General features: G+C 35.0%; 1 protein-coding gene across 1 annotated transcript; it reads left to right on the top strand.

Annotated features, from left to right (window-relative positions):
- The first annotated feature begins 741 nt into the window (after window positions 1-741).
- Window positions 742-26,017, top strand: LOC123545225 (alpha-soluble NSF attachment protein-like). The gene is made up of 8 exons (XM_053521053.1): window positions 742-937; window positions 4,542-4,621; window positions 10,231-10,347; window positions 11,465-11,511; window positions 12,851-12,984; window positions 13,514-13,598; window positions 15,528-15,701; window positions 21,496-26,017. The coding sequence occupies exons 1-8, from the start codon at window positions 846-848 to the stop codon at window positions 21,640-21,642; spliced, it is 876 nt and encodes a 291-aa protein (XP_053377028.1). The 5' UTR covers window positions 742-845; the 3' UTR covers window positions 21,643-26,017.
- Window positions 26,018-26,662: the final 645 nt, after the last annotated feature.

Genomic DNA, 26,662 nt, shown 5'->3' with positions numbered 1-26,662 from the left:
GTAATCATTCTGACAAAATTTCATGAAGATCAGTTGAAAAAAACAGCCTCTATCGCATACACAAGCTAAATGTTGACAGACGACAGACGACGGATGACAGACAGACGCTGGTCATCGAGCGATCACAAAAACTCCTGCTCAGGTGAGCTAAAAATGATAAAAACTGTTTTAAAACTATATACAGCTGCTGTCATGTCTGTGAAGGAGTGTGTCAGGTTACCCTGCAAGGAGTGACCTGAAGCCTTCCAGGATCTCTGCAGATACTGTGGTGATGGGGAGGAGATTCCAATACCTTACTGTCCTCGGAAAGAACGTGTTGGACAGTATCTGATCAGTTCATCTCCACATCGGCTATTATAACATGTGGATATGATCATCACAAGATAAAAATAGTATAATTTAAGTCATAGTAGCCAGAACTATGTGTTGGCATGCCTGCGAACTGTTAACAGGACATTATTTTGTTCATGAATAGTCTAAAGAAAAGATTATCCGAATTACTGTGTCATTACAAGGGTGATACAAATTTCGACGACCTGTCCAATAATGCTATATGAAATTAAGTCAGTTATGAGGTAATAACTATTACAAATAAATCGAGGAATCTCCATTCTCCATCTGCTGGCATATTTCAGAGAAATGCTCGATGTTGTTGAAAAGTTTGTTATAAAACTTGACCGGAAGTTTTGCGGAAATTTTGAACGGTCTCCGTTGTAATTACAATTCATGAACTTTAAACACGGAAGTACGAAAAGCGCATGTGCCGTGATTTGTAAATAAGGTGGTGACGAACTCATCAATATTTTCAGAATTTTATGTCATTCTAGACACGTAAAACTTCAAAAATGGCTGACCAAGAGCAGAAGGCAAACCAGTTTGTAGAGGAGGCTGAGAAAAAGCTAAAATCATCTAAAGGATTCTTTGGATCAATGTTTGGGTACATAAATTTTTATTTTGCTTGATTTTTTAGTATGTCTTTCAACTAGATTCTATATTAGAGCTCCTGATTGTAATTTATGAAAGTGGAAGGTAAGGTAAATTACTCTGAAATCATATATTACCAGAGCTCTTAATGTACCTTACTCATTTAGCTTAAGTTGTCGCGAAATTGGTCCTTTTGCACTTTAACAGGTCGGAGACTTCCCCTAGATTGAGAAACAATCTCTCGATCTAAACATTGTCTCTCGTTTGAAAGACTCAAATTAGCTTAAGCAATAAAAATCAATGGAAGAGTAATTAAAACTCTCTTTTTAGAATGCGCAAATTTATTTCAAATATAGAAAATTATCTTTCTTTTATCAAATTTTCAAAATCAAAATTATTTGGCAATTTTGCTTAAGCATTATAATCAGTGCTAGCCCTGGGCATTATAAATTAATAGCCACCTTTTTTTCATGAAAAAAGTTAATAGACAAACTTGGTGTGTGCATTATTCGCACGCGTTTTCGCATTTCAACAAAAACATAAAACAGGGTATTTATAACTATATTATCTTTTTTTTTTTTATGAAACACTTAAACACACTTTATTTTTCAATTATCATTATTCATGTTTATCATAGGCTTTGAATAATTATACATGCATGTCTTTAGCTGTTTGTATTCAAATGTTACTGAAAATACCATTTTAGTATGTGACATGACTTATAATACATTACAATAATATATGAGTATAATGATCAATAATATTACAGAAGTAATGTTACAAAAATAATATCCTTAAAACATTGTCATGAGAACATTTTTAAAATGTATTCAAATCACAATAATATAATACTAATGTAGCCATGTTGTGAGCACACATCAAAAGAAAAAGTTGTCAATCATGTTTATCCCAGTTTCTGCTGCAGTTGTCAGAAATTTGTGTAACTTTCAGTTCAGTTATTTTAGTCACAGAAAGTGTCAGTGATATGTTTCTAAAGTTCAGAGTAAAATAATCCAGTTACGTGGATCTATGGAAATTATTTAAGGTAAGATAATTTTTGAAAAGTCAAAGGAGCGTGTACAAGTTAATGTTACATGTATATCAATGACAACAGGGCTTCTTCCTCATTCTGTGCTATATAATTATAATAGAGCGGACTCTTAAATAGAGGATAGAGATCTGATCAGAAGGAATTGTGTTTAATTAATTTGTTTGTTTCGTAATTAATGGCGATTAAATGATCAAGGATAAAGTGATGATAATTGTTGCTTTAAACTTCTGTACGTTCAGTAGTGCACACCTGTAGATCAATATACCGCGTATGCGTGTTGGCGATAAACAAATCAATTAAGCGTGTAAAGGTCACGTTTATGTTTTGTTTGCATACATGTCCAGACAGCAGGAAACTCAACTCGTCTGTAAACCAAACATCCTGAAATGCGTCCGCGTAATTGTCGGCAACGTCAACTGCCCAGTGACAAAAATCAAGTCTTTGAACCTGATCTGTGATATTTAAACTCTGCATAATCTGAATTTTGTAAGGAAAAAGTTTAAGGCCATTCCTTATTATGTCATGAACACAAGTTTTAGGAATTCTGGTCTCTGAAGAAGAATGTCTCACCGACTTTTCTGGGCTATTTCCTGAAGCAAACATTTTCGTTGCTCCTGCTGGACCTTAGCCGACCTGCTTTTGGAGCATCCGCTACTAACCAAAGTTACTCAAATTTATGTACGATCTTGTAGACATGTTTCCTGCTTACATTTGTATTCTTAAAACATTTAAAATGATATTTAAACTTTCGCTGAACGTCCGTTACACATTTTGTTTCATAATTATGCTTGACGATGAAAATGCATTGATCTGACATCATCTTGAAAATAATGTCTATTTTGGATGATGTCATGGCGTTGAAGCGACGTTAATTTTAGTGCGTCATTTTAACAAGCAGTAAAAACTTCCATTTAAGACCCTTAAATTGATATAAATTTGATAAAAATAGCCCTGGATGAAGCAAAGTTATGAAAATGTTAAAAGTGTTACCTTTCTTTTCGGACACCCTGTACATACATTAATAAATGTCATACTTTGATCAAAGCAACACAGGAAAGAATAAGAATGGATAATTCAGTTTTTTTCTTTACAAGTGATTACATTAAATTTTATTCAGCCATTATAACCATACAATTACAAATATTATTTATGACTTCGATTAAAACGTGAATAAATGATTACATTTGTTATTTGCGCAGGATTGCCTGCTCTGCACTAATAGCAAAGCCTGACTGTATGCCGAAGCTTTAACTATTTTCTGAAAAAGTTACTAGCTAATACTTTAATATTTATAAACTTTATTAATTTTATTGTCAAGCCCGCTTGCAGAAGGAAAGACATAGTCGTCCAAATGGCTGTCCGGTGTATGTGCGTGCGTGCATCCAGATTTTTTTGTCCGGACCATAACTTTGACATGCATGGAGCAATCTTATTTATATTTGGCAAGAATGTTAACCTCAGTGAGATGGAGTGTCGTGCGCAAACCCCAGGTTCCTATCTCAAAGGTCAAGGTCACAGTTGGAGGTCAGAGGTCATGTCAGATCTTGTCCGGCCCATAACTATGACATGCATTGAGGAATCTTGTTTATATTTGGCTTGAATGTTTAACTCAATGAAACGGAGTGTCATGTGCAAACCACAGGTTCCTATCTCAAAGGTCAAGGTCACAATTAGGGATCACAGGTCATTTTAGAGCTTGTCCAGGCCATAACTTTGATAAATGTGGAGCAGTATTTTTTTTCTTTGGCATAAATATTCACCTTTATGAGACAGAGTGTCATGCACAAACCTCGGGTCCCTATCTCAAAGGTCAAGGTCACACTTTGGGTTCAAAGGTCATAGCTTGTCCAGGCTGTAACTTTGCCATGCATAAAGCAATCTTTTTTTTGTTTGGCATAAATGTTTGCTTCAATGAGACAGTGTGTCACATGCAACTCCAAGTCCTTTTGACAGTTGGCGGGCTCGACATGTTGCCTGTGGGCATCTATCTAGTGATTGAAAGATGTCTCTATGAATATGATATTTGGTACTTAACCTATTATTCATGTGTATTTTATTAAAAAATACCCTTTCTGTTAATTTTGAATTGATATAGAACGTAATTCAGGTTTCAGTAAATATTTTCTTATTTGGACATTGGTATTATCTTTAGATCATTCGTGAGTTCACATAGGTTTGTCAGTTGATATCCAGATACATAGAACAGGAGTTAGGCATACTGCTTCAATCATTTAAAAACTGCTTAAATTGCAAATTTGAAAATTCATGTAATCCAAAAGAATCTAGTGAAAAAAGAAGAAATTTTGAAAATGGTTGAATAATCCTGTGGACTTGTTTCACAACTGTTTGAATGTCTGGCTTGTACGTATTGCCTGTTCGTGAAAGATTTTGTGACTTAATTGTATCAGTTGTTTCAGTAGTTCATGTCCAACTTCAAATGGTTGAGAGACTGCTTGTTGCTGTATTTTCTCCTTGCCAGTTTTACCTCATTGGTGGATAATACTAGAAGCTAAATATGAAATCTGTAGTCAAGAAATGATAAACCAGTTATCTTCTGTTATTGCAGAGGGTCTAGCAAAGTCGAAGAGGCTGCAGAGTTGTTTGTGAGGGCTGCAAATGCATTCAAGATGGCAAAAAAGTGGCCAGGTAAGAATGACTTTCCCTCCTTAAATTGGAAACCACACTGTATAGACAAGTTTCAAAAAAAAGATGGACGGTTATTGATACTCTTGTTTGTCTTAGATACGTTAGACCTGCATGCACACTATTGAAGTATCACAATAGCCTGTAAACTTGAACCCCTGTAGAATAAATTGACATTCTTTAACCGTTAGTTCCAGTAAATCTTTGTTCACCACAGTATCATTTTAGTGCTGGTATGGACATATTAGTGATACACAAATATGTTAGTACAGAATCATCTGGATATCAGTAGGAAAAAATAAAGAAAAGTGCACTGAAAACATTCAAAAGGAAACAAATACCAGGCCTCTATGACTGGGTGGTTTAGGTTGGCAGGATATCTTGGTGCATTTTTTGAGGAAATCTTGAACTTAAGAGATCATGTAAATCGCAAATGCCGAACAGCCATGTTATATTACCTACGAATTAAGAACATCCAAAAATATCTAACAAAAGCAGCCACTGAAATTTTAGTTTTGTGTCACTTTTGTCTCTAGTTATTTCACATCTGGATTACTGCAATGTTATACTGTATGGTGTAGCTAATGGTGAGATGCGTAAGATGCAACGTATTCAAAACATGTACGCTAAACTTGTCCTTAACAGGAGGAAATTTGACAGTTCTAAACAAGCATTGTATTGGTTGCCGGTGAAAGCAAGGATTGAGTTTAAGATACTTTCTTTCATGTATAGCTGTCACATTGGCAGAGCACCTATGTATTTAACAGAATTGCTTACAGAGTATGTTCCTAGTAGACAAGGTTTGAGATCATCAAATTCTGAATGTCATTATGTTGTTCCATACAACAAGTGTAAAACATTTGATGATAGAAGTTTCTGTACTATTGGTCTAAAACTGTGAACTGCCGTTAGAACTACGCAAAAGTAAATCACTTGATATATTCAAAAAAGACACTGTATTTCAGAGACTTCGTGGCATTGTTTTAAATTTTTTGATAATTGTTTTTAACTCACCTGAGCACAAAGTGCTGAAGGTGAGCTTTTGTGATCGCCCTGTGTCCATCGTCGGCGTCAACAATTTGACTGTTAACACTCTAGAGGTCACAATTTTGGCCCAATCTTAATGAAACTTGGTCAGAATATTACCCTCAATAAAATCTTGGACTAGTTCGATATTGGGTCATCTGGGGTCAAAAACTAGGTCACCAGGTCAAATCAAAGGAAAAGCTTGTTAACACTCTAGAGGTCACAATTTTGGCCCAATCTTAATGAAACTTGGTCAGAATGTTACCCTCAATAAAATCTTGGACGAGTTAGATATTGGGTCATCTGGGATCAAAAACTAGGTCACCAGGTCAGATCAAAGGAAAAGCTTGTTAACACTCTAGAGGTCACATATTTGGCCCAATCTTAATGAAACTTGGTCAGAATGTTACCCTCAATAAAATCTTGGATGAATTTGATATTGGGTCATCTGGGGTCAAAAACTAGGTCACCAGGTCAAATCAAAGGAAAGGCTTGTTAACACTCTAGAGGTCACAATTTGGGCCCAATCTTAATAAAACTTGGTCAGAATGTTACCCTCAATAAAGTCTTGATATTGGGTCATCCGCAGTCAAAAACTAGGTCACCAGGTCAAATCAAAGGAAAAACTTGTTAACACTGTAGAGGCCACATTTAAGATTGTATCTTCATGAAACTTGGTCAGAATGTTAATCTTGATTATCTATAGGTCAAGTTCAAATCTTGGTCATGTGGGATCAAAAACTAGGTCACTAGGTCATTTCAAAGGAAAAGCTTGTTAACACTGTAGAGGCCACATTTATGACTGTATCTTCATGAAAATTAGTCAGAATGTTAATCTTGATGATCTTTAGGTCAGGTTCGAATCTGGGTCATGTGGGGTCAAAAACTAGGTCACAGGGTCAAATCAAAGGAAAAGCTACTTTACACTGTAGAGGCCACATTTATGACCATATCTTAATGAAACTTGGTCAGAACGTTAAGTTTGATTATCTATAGGTCAAGTTCAAATCTTGGTCAGGTGGGGTCAAAAACTAGGTCACTAGGTCAGTTCAAAGGAAAAGCTTGTTAACACTCTAGAGGCCACATTTATGACTGTATCTTCATGAAACTTAGTCAGAATGTTAATCTTGGTGATCTTTAGGTCAAGTTTGAATCTGGGTCATGTGGGGGTCAAAAACTAGGTCGCCGGGTCAAATCAAAGGAATAGCTATTTAACACTAGAGGCCACATTTATGACCATATCTTAATGAAACTTGGTCAGAATGTTAATCTTGATGATCTTTAGGTCAATAGGTTAGGTGAGCGATATTATGCGATAACAGCAGGTGATAGTTTTTAAATTTTTGTAAGTTTTTACATTTCAACACTTATATTGTTAAATTAAATGTACTTGTTGGTACAGGCACTATGGGTAGGGTAGTGTGTGGTATTTCTTTTTTGAAATGACAAGTGATGGCACCATTAACCAGGGGGTTTGAACCTCTATATGCAGCCTGTCTGGGCGTACCATGTAAGGCTTTAAGCACTTGTATTCAGTAATAGGGGTAAAATGGCCTCAGGGGGCAGGGTGCGTTCATGTCATGATTGTTTGTTTTTAAAAATAAAATTATTATCATCATTATTATCCCCCGACGAAAGTCGGAGGGATATAGTTTTGGCATTGTCCGTCTGTCTTTCCATCCGTCAGGAGCCATATCTAGGAGTGGTTGGGAATATTTATATAAAACTTCATATACATGTTCACCACAATGAGTTTTTGCGGCCCATCAAGTTTCAGTCAGATTGCCCAAGTAACACCTGAGTTATGGCCCTTAGAAGTTTCTAATGTTAACTATATAGGATACTCTAAATATGGCAATTTCTGCATCATAACTTTTGATATATTTCACCTTGAACTATGAAACTTATGTAGAATTTAGAGCACCATAATGTGATTGTGCACACACAATTTCGTTTGGATTTCTTTCGTAACTTCAGAGTTATTGCCCTTTAATTGTTTAAAAATCCACATATTTGTACATAACAAACTTACCATTTGGTAGAATTTCATTAAATTTCTTTCATTCTTTTCCATGAACATTTATTATAAACATGTGAAGTTGTGCATCCATGCCTGGTCACCCATTTGCCTTGGTCCACACCCCTTCCCCCCCTCCCCCCCCCCCCCCCAAAAAAAAGTGTTTTTTTTTTCATTCCTTATTTTAGATTTTTTTCAAACCTTCCATGAATATTTATCAACATGCAAGTTGTACCATTCTCCCACCTCGCTCCTCCACACAGTCATGCCCACTACCGATCATGCATCCTGTAACTGCACCAATCTTGCCCCCAGCCATGTTCAAGATATCCTACTTGATTGTGTTCTCTTAAGGACATCTGTTCTTTTTAGTTCAAATGTACATGTTAAACAGCAACGCTTTGTGCCAAACCACTCAAAGACAATATTTCGTTCCACCTAAACTTCAAGCTCACATTTCAATTAACTGCATTTAATTTTAAAAGCTAAGCTTATTACAGTAAACATATACCATTCAAAATAAATTCTTTAGTCAGGATCAAAGTATCATACATTTATTATGTACTCTTTAATTAAACATTTGTTTTCTGTTAAATTGATTTTGACTAATGAAATTATGTGCTTCTTAGTAGCATCCTTAACTTTTTGCTGGATATATTTTTTTGCCATTCTTCACCACAAACCCATTCGGCGGAGGATACCAATTCATCGAATTTGCTTGTTATTATTATTATTATTATATACATTGCCATTGAATATGGCATTGTATAGAAATAGGCGTTTAATCAAATTATTCAGTTTCAGTTTTAATTCAAATCACCTGACCCTCTTACGGCTGTGGGTTCAAAACCTTGCTTGAGGAGCAGAATTATTTCAGGTGAGGAATCCGTCCAACTGGCTTATGGAAAGTCAATCGGTCTACTTTGTGTCTGTCTGTAACTGGACTAATGCATGATTGGGCACCTGGGGGTCTTCCCATGCAATGAAAAGCTAGAAAATCATATTTTTAGCTTGACTATTCGAAGAATAGTCTAGCTATTCTACTCACCCTGGCGTCGGCGTCACACCTTGGTTAAGTTTTTGCATGCAAGTACATACAGCCATCAATTAAAGGCATATAGCTTTGAAACTTATTTATTCTTTTTCTAGGTCAATTACCAACCTCTCTGGGTCAAGTCCCATAACTCTGACATGTATTTTGAGCAAATTATGCCCCCTTTTGGACTTAGAAAATTTTGGTTAAAGTTTTACATGCAAGTTACTATCTCCAAAACTAATGCAGATATTGATTTGAAACTTCACACGTGTCTTTGGGGTTATAAAACTAGTTGATAGCAGCAAGTCTAATAACTCTGACCTTCATTTTGGCCAAATTATGCCCCCTTTTGGACTTAGAAAATTCTGGTTAAAGTTTTGCATGCAAGTACATACAGCTATTTCTAAAAGGCATATAGATTTGAAACTTATTTCTTCTTTTTCTAGATCAATTACCAACCTCACTGGGTCAAGTCCCATAACTCTGACATGTATTTTGAGCAAATTATTCCCCCTTTTAGACTTAGAAAATTTTGGTTAAAGTTTTACATGCAAGTTACTATCTCCAAAACTAATGCAGATATTGATTTGAAACTTCACATGTGTCTTCGGGGTTATAAAACCAGTTAATAGCAGCAAGTCCCATAACTCTGACCTTCATTTTGGCCAAATTATGCCCCCTTTTGGACTTAGCAAATTCTGGTTAAAGTTTTGCGTGCAAGTACATACATGTACAGCTATTACTAAAAGGCATATAGATTTGAAACTTATTTTTTCTTTTTCTAGATCAATTACTTACCTTACTGGATCAAGTCCCATAACTCTTACATGTATTTTGAGCAAATTATTCCCCTTTTTGGACTTAGAAAATCCTGGTTAAAGTTTTGCGTGCAAGTACATACAGCAATTACTAAAAGGCATATAGATTTGAAACTTATTTTTTCTTTTTCTAGATCAATTACCATCCTCACTGGGTCAAGTCCCATAACTCTGGCATGTATTTTGGGCAAATTATACCCCCTTTTGGACTTCGAAAAATCTGGTTAAAGTTTAACATGCAAGTTTCTATCTCCAAAACTAATGCAGATATTGAATTGAAACTTCACATGTGCCTTCAGGGTTATAAAACTAGTTGATAGCAGCAAGTCCCATAACTGGTATGCATTTTGGTCAAATTATGCTCCCTTTTGAACTTAAAACTCTTTTGATAATTAACCTTTTTGGGTAATATTTTCCTGCTTCTGGGACAATATTTCGAATAGTCGAGCTTGGCTGTCTTACGGACAGCTCTTGTTTATGACCTGTAGTTGCGTCAGTGTCATTAAACTAAAAAATGAACACAAATAGCGGTCATGTATGAAATAATTTTATTTTATTCTTTCCTTGACTGATAATTTTTCTACACATGCTTGTTTTCAGCAATCTGTTATCCACACATTAGTACCTTAATGTTTGTACCTGTGGAAAATATGTACTGAAACCTGATTACCATGCATCTTTAGTTCAATAGTACACATGATTTTCATGCTTTCAGGAGCTGGCCAGTGTTTCTGTAGGGCAGCAGAATTACAGTTACAACTTGGCAGTAAACATGAAGCAGCCACTCACTATGTTGATGCTGGAAGTGCGTACAAAAAGGCAGATCCTCAAGGTATTTTACTTTGCAATTTTATGATGAGCTACTGTGACATTGTTAATATTTGTGGTGAACTAATTTTAATGGACTTCATGATTGCTCCAATCAACAAAATTAAGTCCCTGTGAACAAATGAATTCTTATTCTTTTTATGTTCAAAAGTTATATTCCTTGAATTCATGTCCTCACAAAATACCCATTTTAGCCAAGCCATGGAAATGTCGTACCAACAAAATGGAATGATTCCACATCATATAGTTCTTTAATATTAGGTACTAATGGCCCATCACAGCAAAGACAAATTTCTTTTTCATATCAAAAAGAAAAATGTTGGAACAATTTCAAGCATGTTACAATATAGTTTCTCAATATATGAATTTTAAGCATTATGCAGCAGGCAGTCATATAAAGACATGTATAATGGAATTTAATGGAAATCGATTAAACTTATTTTCAGTTAATGTTAGATGTAAAAAATTTTTAGGTATGTGATTTCAGAATAATTTATGCAGAAATATAAGAGTCGATAATTAGATGTGTAATAGAGTTCAGCTTAAGCCAGTGCTAGGGAGTATGAGAGGTGTTGCACATTTCATTTACCTCTCATGAACAGAATCAATCAAACTGGGTCTGCTATTATTCTGCTTGGTTGCACTCTATCATCAGTGCTTCCAAAGGATCTTCTTACAGATTTTATAGATTATCACAACGGCAATCTTTAAGTGCCATGTGGCAACTGTAAGAAGTCTCCCAATAGTTGGTTTCAATGTTGTTATATATCTGGTCCTTTGGGATCATGGTATCCATTCAACATATGAGTAATAGAGTTCCGCTTATGCAGGTGCTTGGTGGCATGAAAGGTGTTGCACATTTCATTACCTCATGAACAGAATCAAACTGTCTGCTATTATTGTGCTTGGTAGCATGCTGTGCTTCCAAAGGATCTTTTTTACAGATTTTTTTTATCAAAGCATGCATGTACTGACACTTGGTCCTTTATTTGAAAACACTTATGATTAAGTTATACTACAATTAGTTGCCTTAGGAATTTAGAGATTTCAGCCAGTTTCTCTTTTATTTCTATAATTACATTGTAAGCTTTAATTTGCTTTCATATTTTGTCTTGTTACAGAGTCTGTAGACTGTCTTGGCAAGGCTATTGAAATATACACAGATATGGTATGTACATGTTTCAATACATAAAAATTACTTTATCTGTAAAGATAAACATCTCTTTGTAAATTTTTGGAATCATTTCAGCTTAAATATGTAAGTTTGTTTATGACCATCAAGTTAGCTTAGTACTAAATGCATGCTTCAGGAGAATTTGATCCTCATAGCCATTTAACAATTTGATTTAACCTGTCCTTGACCTCTGATTCATGTAGGACAGGTGTGAGTCACTTGCAAAGATCAGGTTAGTTGTGGAGAGAATGCAGTATCACTGATCAGGTTGACTGACAATCTTTACATATCTGAAATACTGTAAAAAAAAAATGGTGTTATACAAAAAGTAAACAATGGAGATTTAGAAAAGGATGAAATTCCATAAGACAGATTCCTGATGAGTTAACCTTTACCCTGCTAATTTTTATGCCCCTCCCACCCCTTCAAAGAAGGAGGGGTATATTATTTTGCAGATGTTGGTCGGTCAGTATGTATACCAATTGGCTTCCAGATGATAACTCAAGAACGCTTTGGCCTAGGATCATGAAAGTTAATGGGGATGTTGGTCATGACCAGCAGATAAGCCCTATTGATTCTGAGATCTGTAGGTCAAAGGTCAAGGTCACAGTGACATGGGACAGTTAAACAGTTTCAGCATGATAACTCAAGAATGCTTGGGCCTAGGATCATGAAACTTTATAGGGAGGTTGGTCATGACCAGCAGATGACCCCTATTGATTTTGAGGTCAGTAGATCAAAGATCAAGGTCACAGTTGGGCCTAGGATCACAAAACTTAGTAGGGAGGTTGATCATGACCAGCAGATGACCCCATTGATATTGAGGTCAAGGTCACATTGATCCAGAACACTAGAACTTTTTGGCCGAGTAACTAGAGAATGCTTTGTTCTAAGACCACATTTGATACGGAAGTCACTTATGACTGGTAAATGACCCACAATTATTGATTTGAGGTCAGTACATCGAACGCCCTTTGCATAGTGACCAAATAATTTCTGTTTCTTGTGCAGTTACTGAATGCATCAAGGGAGCATTTCGTGTTCTACGAGCTCTTGTTTAAAATGGACAGGTACATCATACAATTTGGACAGTACCATTTATTATTCGAAGGGATGTTCACTGAAAATTTATTGGCTGAATAGCAAACAGTGCAGATCAAGATCAGCCTGCACAGATGTGCAGGCTGGTCTTGGTCTGCACTGGTTGCAAAGGCAGAATCACTTGTCGCCAGCAGACTGAATATGGTCTACAGTAGTTTACAAGATGAAAGAAACTGTTTTTGTGCTATATTTAGTATATATGGGAAGCTGAAATACTGTGTATATTTTACAGGGTAGATTTACAATAGCAGCAAAGCATCATGTAACTATAGCAGAAATTTACGAGTCTGAAATGGCAGACATGGATAAAGCTATATCTAGTTACCAGCAAGCCGCTGATTATTACAAGGGAGAAGAATCAAACAGGTTTGAAATTTCTTTTCTCGGTACTCTGCCAAGGAATGACAAAACATAACTGTAAACAGTAATTTTGAAGTTTTTTTAAAGAAAAAGTCATGACTAAAAGTTAACACTAATTGTAAGTCTTGAAGAAGATAAGTGAATATGAAACTGCTTTTTAAAAAAAACATATTGTAATTCGAAATCTGATCTTTTGAAGCCCACATTTAATGTGGCTTATAGAATGCTTCTAACTCTTAATAGTTATCATTTAATTGAATGAGCAAATGTAAATGTGATCATGCACACATGGTAGCCAGAAGTTTTGCTAAAAGTCATAAAACTTTTAAAAATCCAAAGGTATTATTTATATTTATTTATATCTAAAATGCTAATAACTTTACCAGTAAAAATATTTTAAATGCACCATAAGCATAATATATTGTCCTCTCAAATTTTTGAGAGTCTTACAAGAAAGCATTTTACCTTGTAGATATTTTTCATAGATTTTTGAAACTTTCATCTTGTAATAAGTATATGTTTGTTTTTATTTCAGTTCAGCTAACAAATGCTCACTAAAGGTTGCCCAGTATGCTGCACAGTTGGAGAGATATGATCAGGCTATACAAATATATGAAGAGGTGAGCATTCAGTTAGATATATCAGATTATACTAATATATGGAGAGGTCACTGGCACCAGACCAGAAAGAAAATGCCTCTGTACGTGTTATACCCTACCCCTAGGTATTCTATAAGAACCATGGTCATGAACGGGAAAGTGCCCTTACCCATTTCAATCGTACATTTCTCACCTAAAACGCGTAGTTTGTTGAATGGGAACCTAGCATATAGAACAAGCGGTAATTTAGCTTCCTTTGTGCACCAGTCACATTGTCACAATATTTCATATTACAAAGATACTCTACATGATTTATGCATTCGTCAACGTTACAGAACAAACTTGTGTGAACTTCCCTAATGATCATCCGGCCTAGAGGTCACAGTAGTGTGCACATGTTTGGCAAAATGTAAACAAACAAAAACAGAACGCAAAATATTCACAGTTTTACGATAAAACTTGAAATGATGAATGATATTCATCTTGGTTATGATTTTGAATTTGAAGTCATTCATTGGTATTCATCTGTACTGTTTATTTAACTCATATTGCATATATATGTTGCATATACACATATAAGCGTACACGTGTAGTTAAACGACAACTGACATACATTTTCACATCAGCCAATCAGAATGGTTTTGTAATCTAGACCGGAACTTCACTAGGGAAGTTCAACCAAGTTTTTTGTGTAACGTTGAAAAAACTATAAACTATGCGTTGTTTCTCTAAGATAAGAAATATTGAAGAAATGTGACTGGTACACAATTGAAGATAAATTACCACTTGTTCAATATCCATAGTACACATTTGCCAAACTGTGCTTTTTAGATATGAAATGTACGATTGAAATGGGTCAGTATATTTTCTCGTTCATGACCATGGTTCTTATAGAATACCTAGGGGTAGGGTATAACATGTACAGAGGTATTTTCTTTCTGGTCTGGTGCCAGTGGGAGAGGTAAGCGTAGTTTAATACAGACAGGATTAATTTATAAAAATGTATGAAGAGATAAGTTAAGTTACAGGCATGATTAATTTATACAAATATATGAAGAGATGAGCACACTTAAGAGAGATATGGTCAGTTATACAAACTGGTTTGAAGAGTTAAGTACAGTTAGAGAGGGAAGTGTGATCAGCCTGTATAAATATATTTAGTTAGAGAAATGTGATCGAGCTATTATATAAAATTTAATATACCGGTATGTGCAATAAATGATACTATTATAGGGGTGTAGGGTAGAACTTTGAACTCCTGGTGATATCCATCATCTTCAAATTATTCTTATTTTCACATAAATGGAGATAATTTACTAACTAATTAAGTTTCTAGGGGGAATGCAGTTAGTGATGATGTGTTATGAATATTTAAAGTCATTTTATTCTTTAGCATAATCTCTCATCATTTACGTAATTGCAGATGTTCAACTTGACAATAGTGTTTTTATTTGACAATAGCTAGACTGTAGAATGAATCTCCTTTGAAGTTTCTCTACAGCCTTTGACAGACAAGTCAGATCTGTTAAACCGTCAAAATCTTATTTTGTACTATACTTTCAACTGCCTCAGTAGCCTAGTGGTAGAGCATCCACTTCGAGTGCGGGAGGTCATCGGTTCGATCCCCGGCCGCGTCTTACCAAAGACGTAAAAAATGGTACTAGTAGCTTCCTCGCTTGGCGCTCAGCATAAAGAGGATAGTGCTAGGACTGGTCAGCCCGGTGTCAGTATAATGTGACTGGGTGGGGTATCATGCCATGTGTCTATGGCATGATATTCCAGTGAGGCAGCACTATAAAGTTGGGCATTGTGCTCACTGCTACAAGTAGACACCATCCTTTATATGACTGAAAAATTGTTGAAAAAGACGTTAAACCCGAACACACATACACACTTGCGCAAAGGCACAAACTTTACTTTTTGATTTAGTATATATCTTTCTTATTTCAGGTTGCAATGTCATGTATGGACAATTCATTATTGAAATACAGTGCCAAAGATCATTTTTTCCGAGCTGCTGTTTGTCATCTTTGTGTAGACACACTTAACGCAGAACAGGCTCTTAAAAAATACGAGGATCTTTTTCCACAATTCTCTGATTCTAGAGAATGTAAATTATTAACGGTATGCCATGTTTCATTGTCATTAAATGATTGGTTATGATTTTTGTCGCCAGATCCAAATTTATGTTTTAACTATTGAAATGATTAGTGACCAAATAAGTTTATTAATTTCCACTTCATGCAAAGTTTGAAATAAGTATTGAAAACAAGGATTGTCCTGTTGAAAATGTCATGTGTTTACTATAACGTGTATTTTTTAGCTCATCTGTCACGAAGCGACAAGGTGAGCTATTGTGACCGCTTGATGTCCGTCGTGTATCCAAAGTCCCAAGTTTTATATAGACTTACATAGGAAAAAGCTTTAAAAATCTTCTTGTCTGAAACCATACAACCTAGGCTTTTGATATTTGGTATGATGCATTGTCTTGTAGTCCTCTACCAAAATTGTTCAAATTATGCCCCTGGGGTTAAAAGAGGCCCCCCTGGGGTCACTTAGTTATTATGTTAGTTATATAGGAAAAATACTTAAAAAATCATCTGATCCTATTTCCAATTACCTGATGACCCCAAGTAAAATGATGTCAGTTGACTGTGACCTTCTTCTGTGACCTACTGACCTACAATCTTGTTTTTAGCTCACCTGTCACAAAGTGACAAGGTGAGCTTTTGTGATCGCGCGGTGTCCGTCGTCCGTCCGTCCGTGTGTGCGTGCGTCCGTAAACTTTTGCTTGTGACCACTCTAGAGGTCACATTTTTCATGGGATCTTTATGAAAGTTGGTCAGAATGTTCATCTTGATGATATCTAGGTCAAGTTCGAAACTGGGTCACGTGCCTTCAAAATCTAGGTCAGTAGGTCTAAAAATAGAAAAACCTTGTGACCTCTCTAGAGGCCATATTTTTCATAAGATCTTCATGAAAATTGGTTAGAATGTTCACCTTGATGATATCTAGGTCAAGTTCGAAACTGGGTCACGTGGGGTCAAAAACTAGGTCAGTAGGTCTAAAAATAGAAAAACCTTGTGACCTCTCTAGAGGCCATATTTCTCACTGGATCTTCATGAAAATTGGTCAGAATGTTCATCTTGATGATATCTAGGTCAAGTTCGAAACTGGGTCACGCGGGGTTAAAAACTAGGTCAGTAGGTCTAAAAATAGAAAAACCTTGTGACCTCTCTAGAGGCCATAGTTTTCATTAGTACTTCATGAATATTGGTCAGAATGTTTACCTTGATGATATCTAGGTCAAGTTCGAAACTGGGTCACGTAGGGTCAAAAACTAGGTCATTAGGTCTAAAAATAGAAAAACCTTGTGACCTCTCTAGAGGCCATATTTCTCAATGGATCTTCATGAAAATTGGTCAGAATGTTCATCTTGATGATATCTAGGTCAAGTTCGAAACTGGGTCACGTGGGGTTAAAAACTAGGTCAGTAGATCTAAAAATAGAAAACCTTGTGACCTCTCTAGAGGCCATATTTTTCATGAGATCTTCATGAATATTGGTCAGAATGTTCACCTTGATGATATCTAGGACAAGTTTGAAACTGGGTCATGTGGGGTCAAAATCTAGGTCAGTAGATCTAAAAATAGAAAAACCTTGTGACCTCTCTAGAGGCCATATTTCTCAATGGATCTTCATGAAAATTGGTCAGAAAGTTCACCTTGATGATATCTAGGTCAAGTTCGAAACTGGGTCACGTGCAGTCAAAAACTAGGTCAGTAGGTCTAAAAATAGGAAAACCTTGTGACCTCTCTAGAGGCGATATTTTTCAATGGATCTTCATGAAAATTGGTCAGAATGTTTACTTGAAGATATCTAGGTCAAGTTCGAAACTGGGTCATGTGCGGTCAAAAACTAGGTCAGTAGGTCGAAAAATAGAAAAACCTTGTGACCTCTCTAGAGGCCATATTTTTCACGAGATCTTCATGAAAATTAGTGAGAATGTTCACCTTGATGATATCTAGGTCAAGTTTAAAAGTGGGTCACGTGCCTTCAAAAACTAGGTTATTATGTCAAATAATAGAAAAACCTTGTGACCTCTCTAGAGGCCATATTTTTCAATGGATCTTCATGAAAATTGGTCAGAATTTTTTATCTTGATGATATCTAGGTCACATGTGCTCAAAAACTAGGTCACTATGTCAAATAATAGAAATAACGACGTCATACTCAGTTGAACACTGGGTCATGTGGGGATAGGTGAGCAATTCAGGACCATCATGGTCCTCTTGTTTAAGATACAGCCTTGAAATTTTGATGACATACCGTTACACAGTTTTGCACACAAATCGTAAAACTGAATTACATTGACCATGAATGTGACCTACTGACTTTCTTAATATTTTATCATCAGTTTGACATTTGAAACATGTAGCTCATATTACTCAGGTGAGCAATCCAGGGTCATCATGACCCTCTTGTTGTGCCCCCCATGAGTGGTGGGGGCATATAGATTTGTGACGCGCCTAGCTCGAAAAGTATTTGATATAAATTGATGAAACCTTGCATGAGTCTTTATCATGATATGAACTTGCGCACCTCCTATTTTTCATCTGGCTGCACCCCCTATTTTTAGAGTAATAGCCCCTGAAATAGTCAAAAATGCACATTTTCACCTTGTGACACACCTAGCTCAAAAAGTATTTGATATAGATTCATGAAACCTTGCATGAGTCTTAATCATGATATGAACTTGCGCACATCCTATTTTTCATTTGGGTCCACCCCCTATTTTTAGAGTTTTGGCCCCTGAAATAGTCAAAATGTACATTTTCACCTTGTGACGCACCTAGCTCAGAAAGTATTTAATATAAATGGTTGAAAACTTGCATAAGTCTTTATCATGATATAAACTTGCACACCTCTAATTTTTTGGCTGGCTCCACCATTTTTTTAGCTCACCTGTCACAAAGTGACAAGGTGAGCTTTTGTAATCGCGCGGTGTCCGTCGTCCGTCCGTCCGTCCGTAAACTTTTGCTTGTGACCACTCTAGAGGTCACATTTTTCATGGGATCTTTATGAAAGTTGGTCAGAATGTTCATCTTGATGTTATGTAGGTCAGGTTCGAAACTGGGTGACGCACCGTCAAAAACTAGGTCAGTAGGTCTAAAAATAGAAAAACCTTGTGACCTCTCTAGAGGCCATATATTTCACAAGATCTTCATGAAAATTGGTCTGAATGTTCATCTTGATGATATCTAGGTCAAGTTCGAAACTGGGCCACATGCCTTCAAAAACTAGGTCAGTAGTTTTAAAAAATAGAAAAACTTTGTGACCTCTCTAGATGCCATATTTTTCATGGGATCTGTATGAAAGTTGGTCTGAATGTTCATCTTGATGATATCTAGGTCAAGTTTGAAACTGGGTCATGTGCGGTCAAAAACTAGGTCAGTTGGTCTAAAAATAGAAAAACCTTGTGACCTCTCTAGAGGCCATATATTTCCTGAGATCTTCAAGAAAATTGGTCAGAACGTTCACCTTAATGATATCTAGGTCAGGTTCGAAAGTGGGTCACGTGCTTTCAAAAACTAGGTCAGTAGGTCAAATAATAGAAAAACCTTGTGACCTCTCTAGAGGCCATAATTTTCATGGGATCTGTATGAAAGTTGGTCTGAATGTTCATCTTGATGATATCTAGGCCAAGTTCGAAAGTGGGTCACGTGCCATCAAAAACTAGGTCAGTAGGTCAGGTAATAGAAAAACCTTGTGACCTTTCTAAAGGCCATATTTTTCATGGGATCTGTATGAAAATTGGCCTGAATGTTTATCTTGATAATATCTAGGTCAAGTTCGAAACAGGGTCATGTGCGATCAAAAACTAGGTCAGTAGGTCTAAAAATAGAAAAACCTTGTGACCTCTCTAGAGGCCATACTTGTGAATGGATCCCCATAAAAATTGGTCAGAATGTTCAACTTGATGATATCTAGGTCAAGTTTGAAACTGGGTCAGGTGCGGTCAAAAACTAAGTCAGTAGGTCTAAAAATAGAAAACCCTTGTTACCTCTTTAGAGGCCATATATTTCATGAGATCTTCATGAAAATTGGTCAGCATGTTCATCTTGATGATATCTAGGTCAAGTTTGAAACTGGGTCAGGTGCCATCAAAAACTAGGTCAGTAGGTCAAATAATAGAAAAACCTTGTGACCTCTCTAGAGGCCATAATTTTCATGGGATCTGTATGAAAGTTGGTCTGAATGTTCATCTTGATGATATCTAGGTCAAGTTTGAAAGTGGGTCACGTGCCATCAAAAACTAGGTCAGTAGGTCAAATAATAGAAAAACCTTGTGACCTCTCTAAAGGCCATATTTTTCATGGAATCTGTATGAAAATTGGTCTGAATGTTCATCTTGATGGTATCTAGGTCAAGTTCGAAACAGGGTCATGTGCGGTCAAAAACTAGGTCAGTGGTTCTAAAAATAGAAAAACCTTGTGACCTCTCTAGAGGCCATTCTTGTGAATGGATCTGCATAAAAATTGGTCAGAATGTTCACCTTAATGATATCTAGATCAAGTTTGAAACTGGGTCACGTGCCTTATAAAACTAGGTCAGTAGGTCAAATAATAAAAAAAACATTGTGACCTCTCTAGAGGCCATACTTTTAATGGGATCTGTATGAAAGTTGGTCTGAATGTTCATCTTGATGATGTGTAGGTCAAGTTTTCAACTGGGTCAACTGCGGTCAAAAGCTAGGTCAGTAGGTCTAAAATTATTAAAATCTTTTGACCTTTCTAGAGGCCATATTTTTCAATGGATCTTCATTAAAATTGATCTGAATTTTCGCCTTGATGATATCTAGGTAAAGTTCAAAACAGGGTCACGTACCTTCGAAAACTAGGTCAACAGGTCAAATAATAGAAAAACCTTGTGACCTCTCTAGAGACCATATTTTTAAATGGATCTTCATGAAAATTGGTCAGAATTTTTATTTTGATAATATCTAGGTCAAGTTCAAAACTGGGTCACATGAGCTCAAAAACTAGGTCACTATGTCAAATAATAGAAAAAACGACGTCATACTCAAAACTGGGTCATGTGGGAAGAGGTGAGCGATTCAGGACCATCATGGTCCTCTTGTTTAAAGTTATGGCCCCTGAAATAGTAAAAATATGCACTTTTTCACCTAATTATGTGCCTAACTCAAAAAATATTAGATGTAAATTCAGGAAACATTGCTGGTGTCTTTATCATTATGTGACTTGCACACTTGGCATTCTTCTTGAGAATCTTAGCTCTTATTACAGAGTTATGACCCTTGAAATAGCCAAAATAGAGGATTTTTTGTTTGTGATGCTCATAGCTCAAAAAGTATAGGGCCTAGAATAATGAATCCTTTGCATAAAATGTTTGTTGAGGCTATACCCTATTAAAACTGCAAACATTTGAATTATTGCCCCTTATTTGTGACAAATGTACCAGTGGGGGGCACACCCTATGTCCTACAGACACATTCTAGTTTTTATTACATATAGGATTTTAATACATTGTCTGAAGTGACTCTGATCCCATTTTGCATTAACTCCAACAAAAATTGTACAGCTTTATATAAAACAGTTTCTTTGTAATATAATAATCTGTGCATAGATGAAGATCAAAAGAAAAATTGTCATTGACAGAAAATGAAAAAAAAAGTACTTGAATTCTGTCTCGCATGTTGTGTACGAACTGAGACTGCAGATATGTAGTTTGACACATACATCGAAGAAATGAATTACCACCCAATATTTTAACAGTACAGATAACTCATTATTGCTTTAAACAAGTGTCATACAGATGCATTGGTAGGACTAAATTTGATTTATATATTTGATCTTGAGTTCTGTGCCTACATATACACATACATTTATTTTTACAGAAATTAAGAGAAGCGTGTGAGGAAGAAGATGCCGATGCTTTTACTGATGCAATAAAAGATTATGATACAATATCACGACTTGACCAGTGGACGACGACAATGTTACTACGGGTAAAAAAGAGGATAAATCAAGATGACCTGAAATAAAACATCAACTTTGCACTAATTATAGACTAGAAGATTGTTGATTTGTAAATTTTGAAATAATTTATAATCAATTTGTGTGTATAAAATAATGTGACAATGTGATTCCAGATATACATTGTAACTTTGTGTTTGGACCATGTGAAGTGAATTATTATAAAAAGTTGATGATTTTTGGGGCTGTTTTATACCAAATAATGACTGTATTTGATTGAGTTCAAGAATTTCAGAATATGTTCCGGTGTAGTTAATTCAAATATACCATGCTGTCCGCAATTTGAAAATAAGTTGTATAGTAGGCTTGGCGTCATAGTTGTAACTTTGTACTAACCAGTAACATATATTTGATTTCATATCTTTTCCACAATATATGTTTCTCATCGGATAGAATTTTTTATGTGTGGAATACCATCCCTTGACCTTCTTGATTCATATTTAACACCCATATTTCTTATGCTAATGAATATTAAATTCTGAAAGTACTTTCCTTTTTGTGCATTGATTTATGGAGAATTTAAAAATACAACCATATGTAACAATGACCATATTACGTCTAGGCTGCATGTTAGAAATACATGTATTATTATTATGTTCATTGAAATGATATTGACTGTTATAAACTACATACATGTATAAAAATGATTATTATAGAGAGACTGCATTAGATATTCTGAAATATGAGTGTTACAATTTTATGGATTACTTTTCTGTTATATTGTTGCATGTGCCACATTGTAAGAATACATTATCTAATCCTGTTGAAATAGGCACAGTACCTATACATTTACTGTATGCCTTGCTATGGATAGTAACAAATTTATGTTTAGGTTACACAAATTACACTTGAATTACTCATTGTTAACTGGCACATTTCAGACTTCAACATCATATAACAATGTATACAATATTAAGCTCAATATATGACTGTGATGTACCATAACAGCAGATCAGGTTTCACAAAGGTCCAGGGGTAACAGTTAACAGGAGGCACACCACAGCCATACCACAGATTTTATTGAAGATGATGAAAAAATAACTGAGTCTTATGTAATATCTTTTCTCAAATGCAGCATGTTGTTAAGATTTTAGAGACTGAAGTGAACCTGTTACATTTAAAGATAGGTGGTATACATTGCACTCTATATTTACTGATTCAAACATTTTTTTATTGCAAGAGTATACAATTATGATTTGCGAAAAACACTGTCATTGTATCATATATTGTTTTCTGTGTTGTCTTGTCGATTTGTAAGTTTTGTACAGCATTACAGATAAAAGGAGAATAATATACATGAACTTAGAAATCAACGTTTTGGAAACATGTGCATGTTTGTGTTAATTATTTTAAGAAAGTTATTTATTTTGTTTGATATTGGTATTACGCCCAATATGCATGACCTTGAAGTGAGTAACATTTAAGTCTACTAGTCCATTTTAAAATACCTGTTGAAATGATGTAAAACCAAAGAAATTGCTGCCATATTACAGAAATTGGTCTGTTACTTATTTTAAGGTAGTTCTGCACGATTGATGAACTGGAAGTAGTTGGGGTAAAGTCATTTATCTGGAAAACGTAGAATAAAGCCTGCATACAGAAATGAAAATCATTTAAACTGGCAAATAAATGTATTACAGTGGCAGCGTTACTATATTTCTAAAGTTTGAATATTAAATTAAAACATCTGACACACTAAATAATTCCAAAAAAATGTCTTAAAATTAGCTTGAATTGCTCGGATCTCTTTAATCATGTGAAAATATCTCAAGATCAAGCACACTGTCCAATACATTTTATATCTCCGTGTTATAGGCCATATGTAAATATATGACTGAAAAGTTTCATTAAAATCTTCGTAGCAGAAAAAATGCTATTCTTAAAATTGTTATCAAAAGTTTTGAAAAATTGGGATTAAATCTAATTTGGATTTTAGGAAAAACAATTATCCAAATGTGCAGAACTACCTGAAGAAAAAAAAACAGGGAATACATTTTACACATAAATTAAAAATGGCATTTCTGTGTCTGGTATACATGCAGATAATAGCTAAGGATAAAAAGTAAGAATAAACCATATAATCTTGTAGGAAGCAAGGTTTTTAATAGGGAGTAACAATAATATTCAGTTGGTCAGTTTACAAGAAAATGAGCATGTTCTAGAATTTGAATTTCATTTTTCTGGACTTAGATGTTGTAAGATGATAGTTGGCCATGTTTGATAAACAAAAGTTTTTGGTTTTTGTTACTTTTGAAAATTAATGAATATGTATAAAAAGTAGGTTGCTATGTCGTGGTTTTCTTGTATGTTTGAATATGTACACGTACTGTGAGGGTAACTAGTCAGATAAATATTTGATATTAGGGTAGGGACTATTCTAGGATTTCTTTACATACTTTGATTTTAGGTAATGGACTTTATTTGAGCACCTGTAATAGATTTTACAGAATTTATTCCTAGGAATGAAACTTCTTAATACTGACTGACAGCAAATTTTAATGAGTTTGTAGGGCCTAGGAAGATATTTTGTAATTTTACATGTAAAGTCATCACTGAAATTCGGACAAAGCAAATTTTCTGCTAAAGTGCAAATATAGAAATTTCAGTGACATTTATATTTCACCAGTAGTGCCAGTTTGTAAGGTCATACTGTTGGAACATACAGGAAAAACTTGGACAAAATTGGCCTGATGAAAAATGTTGGAGAAAACTAGATTGATATTTTTGTTTCCCAAAATATTCCCATTAGCATAACCAAAGTCAGTATCCCTATGTTCTTGAACATCTGTACATGTTCTTGTAGCAAAATGGTTCCAGTTGACGTAATTAATTGCTTTCTACAGGGCAGGATACCAGAATGCGACAATTTGTTTCTTTTTCAGTTATACTGGACCTTTGTTTATATATCTGGAGAATTTTTATGGAAATAGGAAATATCCAATGTATGTACCTTTTGATAATTCTGCTCCAGTGGTCCGAGCAGAGGTGCATTTCCTTTCAACACACTTTTAAACACTAAAAATGCCAATAGCTAAACAGCTTTTTTTTATAACTACATGTATTATAAATACTGGGTAGATTTGTTTTCAAAAGTACATGGACATTTGCTATATTTCGTAGCTTTTTAATTTGATATCAGTGATTTGTGAAAATGAGGTTCTGCCTCTATAATAGACACTCGAAATTTGGTCAGTTTTATATGATTTAATGGAAGTAAAACTAAAATTCAGTAGTCCAGGAATTGATGAGTAGAAGGTCAATGGATTCAGATTCTGTGTTCTGTTGTAACTTTTAGATTTAAGCGCTGCATCATATAAAGATATTGTTAAAGTCAAGGAAATAATTGCATTCATGTTATGTGAAAATCAAGTATTGTTTTTGCATTCTAGCTGTCATTTAAAGTGTCATTTGTTTTTATTTTTGCCACTTTATAAGCCGAGTGTAACTAGACAAGAGTATACATGTAGGCCCGGCCAGTGGGGGTGTTTGAGGGCATGTTTCCCACAGATGTTTTTCATTTGAAATGCGAATAGGAGTGCTTTCTAACATAACTGAATATGAAAATAAATACAAATAAAATTCAAGCATGGTTTACAATGTTAACTTCAAATGATACGTTTTGGTAAGTTTTACATGAAGTTAATGGTACAAGTTAGTATGGAATCCAGTATGTGGGGATGTTTGTAGCCACTTGCAGTGAATAAGTTAGTACATGTACAGAATCCAGGAACACCTGTTATGTTAATTGAAATACTGTTGATAAATAGTGTTTAACCCAAAACAAAGAAAGCAAGAACCCTATATTAAAGACTGAGCAGTGACAAGCAGCAGATTATGATTTGTTGCATATTTTGTACATTTTTTTTTCATTTATGTATGTGTAAATGTATATATGTCGTGTTTGTATATTTAAAGATTACCAGTTGTGTTTTAACAATTGAATAACTGTAAAAATTACAGTCACTGACTCGTTTAAAACAAAACTACAAATTGTTGATTGGAAGTGCATTACATGTTTATTATCATTTTATTTCCACCAGGAGATATTTGGTAAAGCTGTATTATCAAAAAAAAATTGTCTGAAATAGACACACCTGAATAAAGTTTACGCATATTTATGTGTACTGTATGTAAAATGGCAAACATAAGTGCAGAATTTAAGTTGAAATACAATGTAACTTCCATATTCACATATTCTATGTTGACATTTAGCATATATGATTATTTTTATTGATGTTCATTTCACATGAAAGAACAACATCATTTAGTTCTATTTCAGTGAGCATTTCAGTGCTGCATTATCAATTTACTTTTATCCAAATAGAATAGTACCATTGTTATGCAACTTTTTTCACATTAAATTTTAATAAATGTTAGCGTATATGTCTTCGTTTCTTGCATTAGACCCATCAAGAAGTACCAATGTACTTCAGCTTAATAACATGACCGCTGTAAGAATATAATAAATCAAGTAATGTATAGAAACCCTGGAGGGACTTTTAACATCTCTGACTTCCAGTTTCATAACTTCTTAAATTACTGCCAACTTCATTATTTCTAACTTCTAATTTCCAACTTTATTACCTCCACTATCAGTTCTACCTGCATCTAACTTCCTTACTTTTAACATACTAGTAAATACTTCTAAGTGCCAACTTCATTATTTCTAGCTTTTATAAGTTCCAGTTTCGTTACTGGTAACTTCTAACTGGCAACTTCATTATGAGTTCCGGTTTCGTTACAGATAACTTCTAATTTCATTAGTAGGAAGTAATGAAGTTTGAAACTGTAAGTAAGAAATAGAAGTTTGCAAGTTATCAGTTAGATGTGAAGAAGTTGGAAGTCTGTATTCGGAAGCGAGGTAGTTAGAAGTGAAGAAGTTGGAAAGGTGAAAGTCAAGAATACGAAAGGTAGGAGTTACTACTACTGCTGCAAATACTGTAAAAAGGAGGACAACTATAGGAGATTAAACCAACGCTGTTCTCTTTCCTCCGATAACAGCCTATTTTAAAGGAATAGGCATCATTA

This window comes from Mercenaria mercenaria, chromosome 1 (genome assembly GCF_021730395.1).
Source record: "Mercenaria mercenaria strain notata chromosome 1, MADL_Memer_1, whole genome shotgun sequence".
NCBI classification, from domain to species: Eukaryota; Metazoa; Mollusca; class Bivalvia; order Venerida; family Veneridae; genus Mercenaria; species Mercenaria mercenaria.
This window is presented reverse-complemented; position numbering and strand designations above follow the sequence as displayed.

What these genes read in the sequence shown, in the direction of transcription:
- LOC123545225 (XM_053521053.1), top strand. Translation starts at nt 846, where the DNA reads ATGGCTGACCAAGAGCAGAAGGCAAACCAGTTTGTAGAGGAGGCTGAG. An exon ending in CAAAAAGGCAGATCCTCAAG is followed by an intron (nt 10,348 to 11,464) that starts GTATTTTACTTT and finishes GTCTTGTTACAG; the next exon opens with AGTCTGTAGACTGTCTTGGC. An exon ending in AAGGGAGAAGAATCAAACAG is followed by an intron (nt 12,985 to 13,513) that starts GTTTGAAATTTC and finishes TTTTTATTTCAG; the next exon opens with TTCAGCTAACAAATGCTCAC.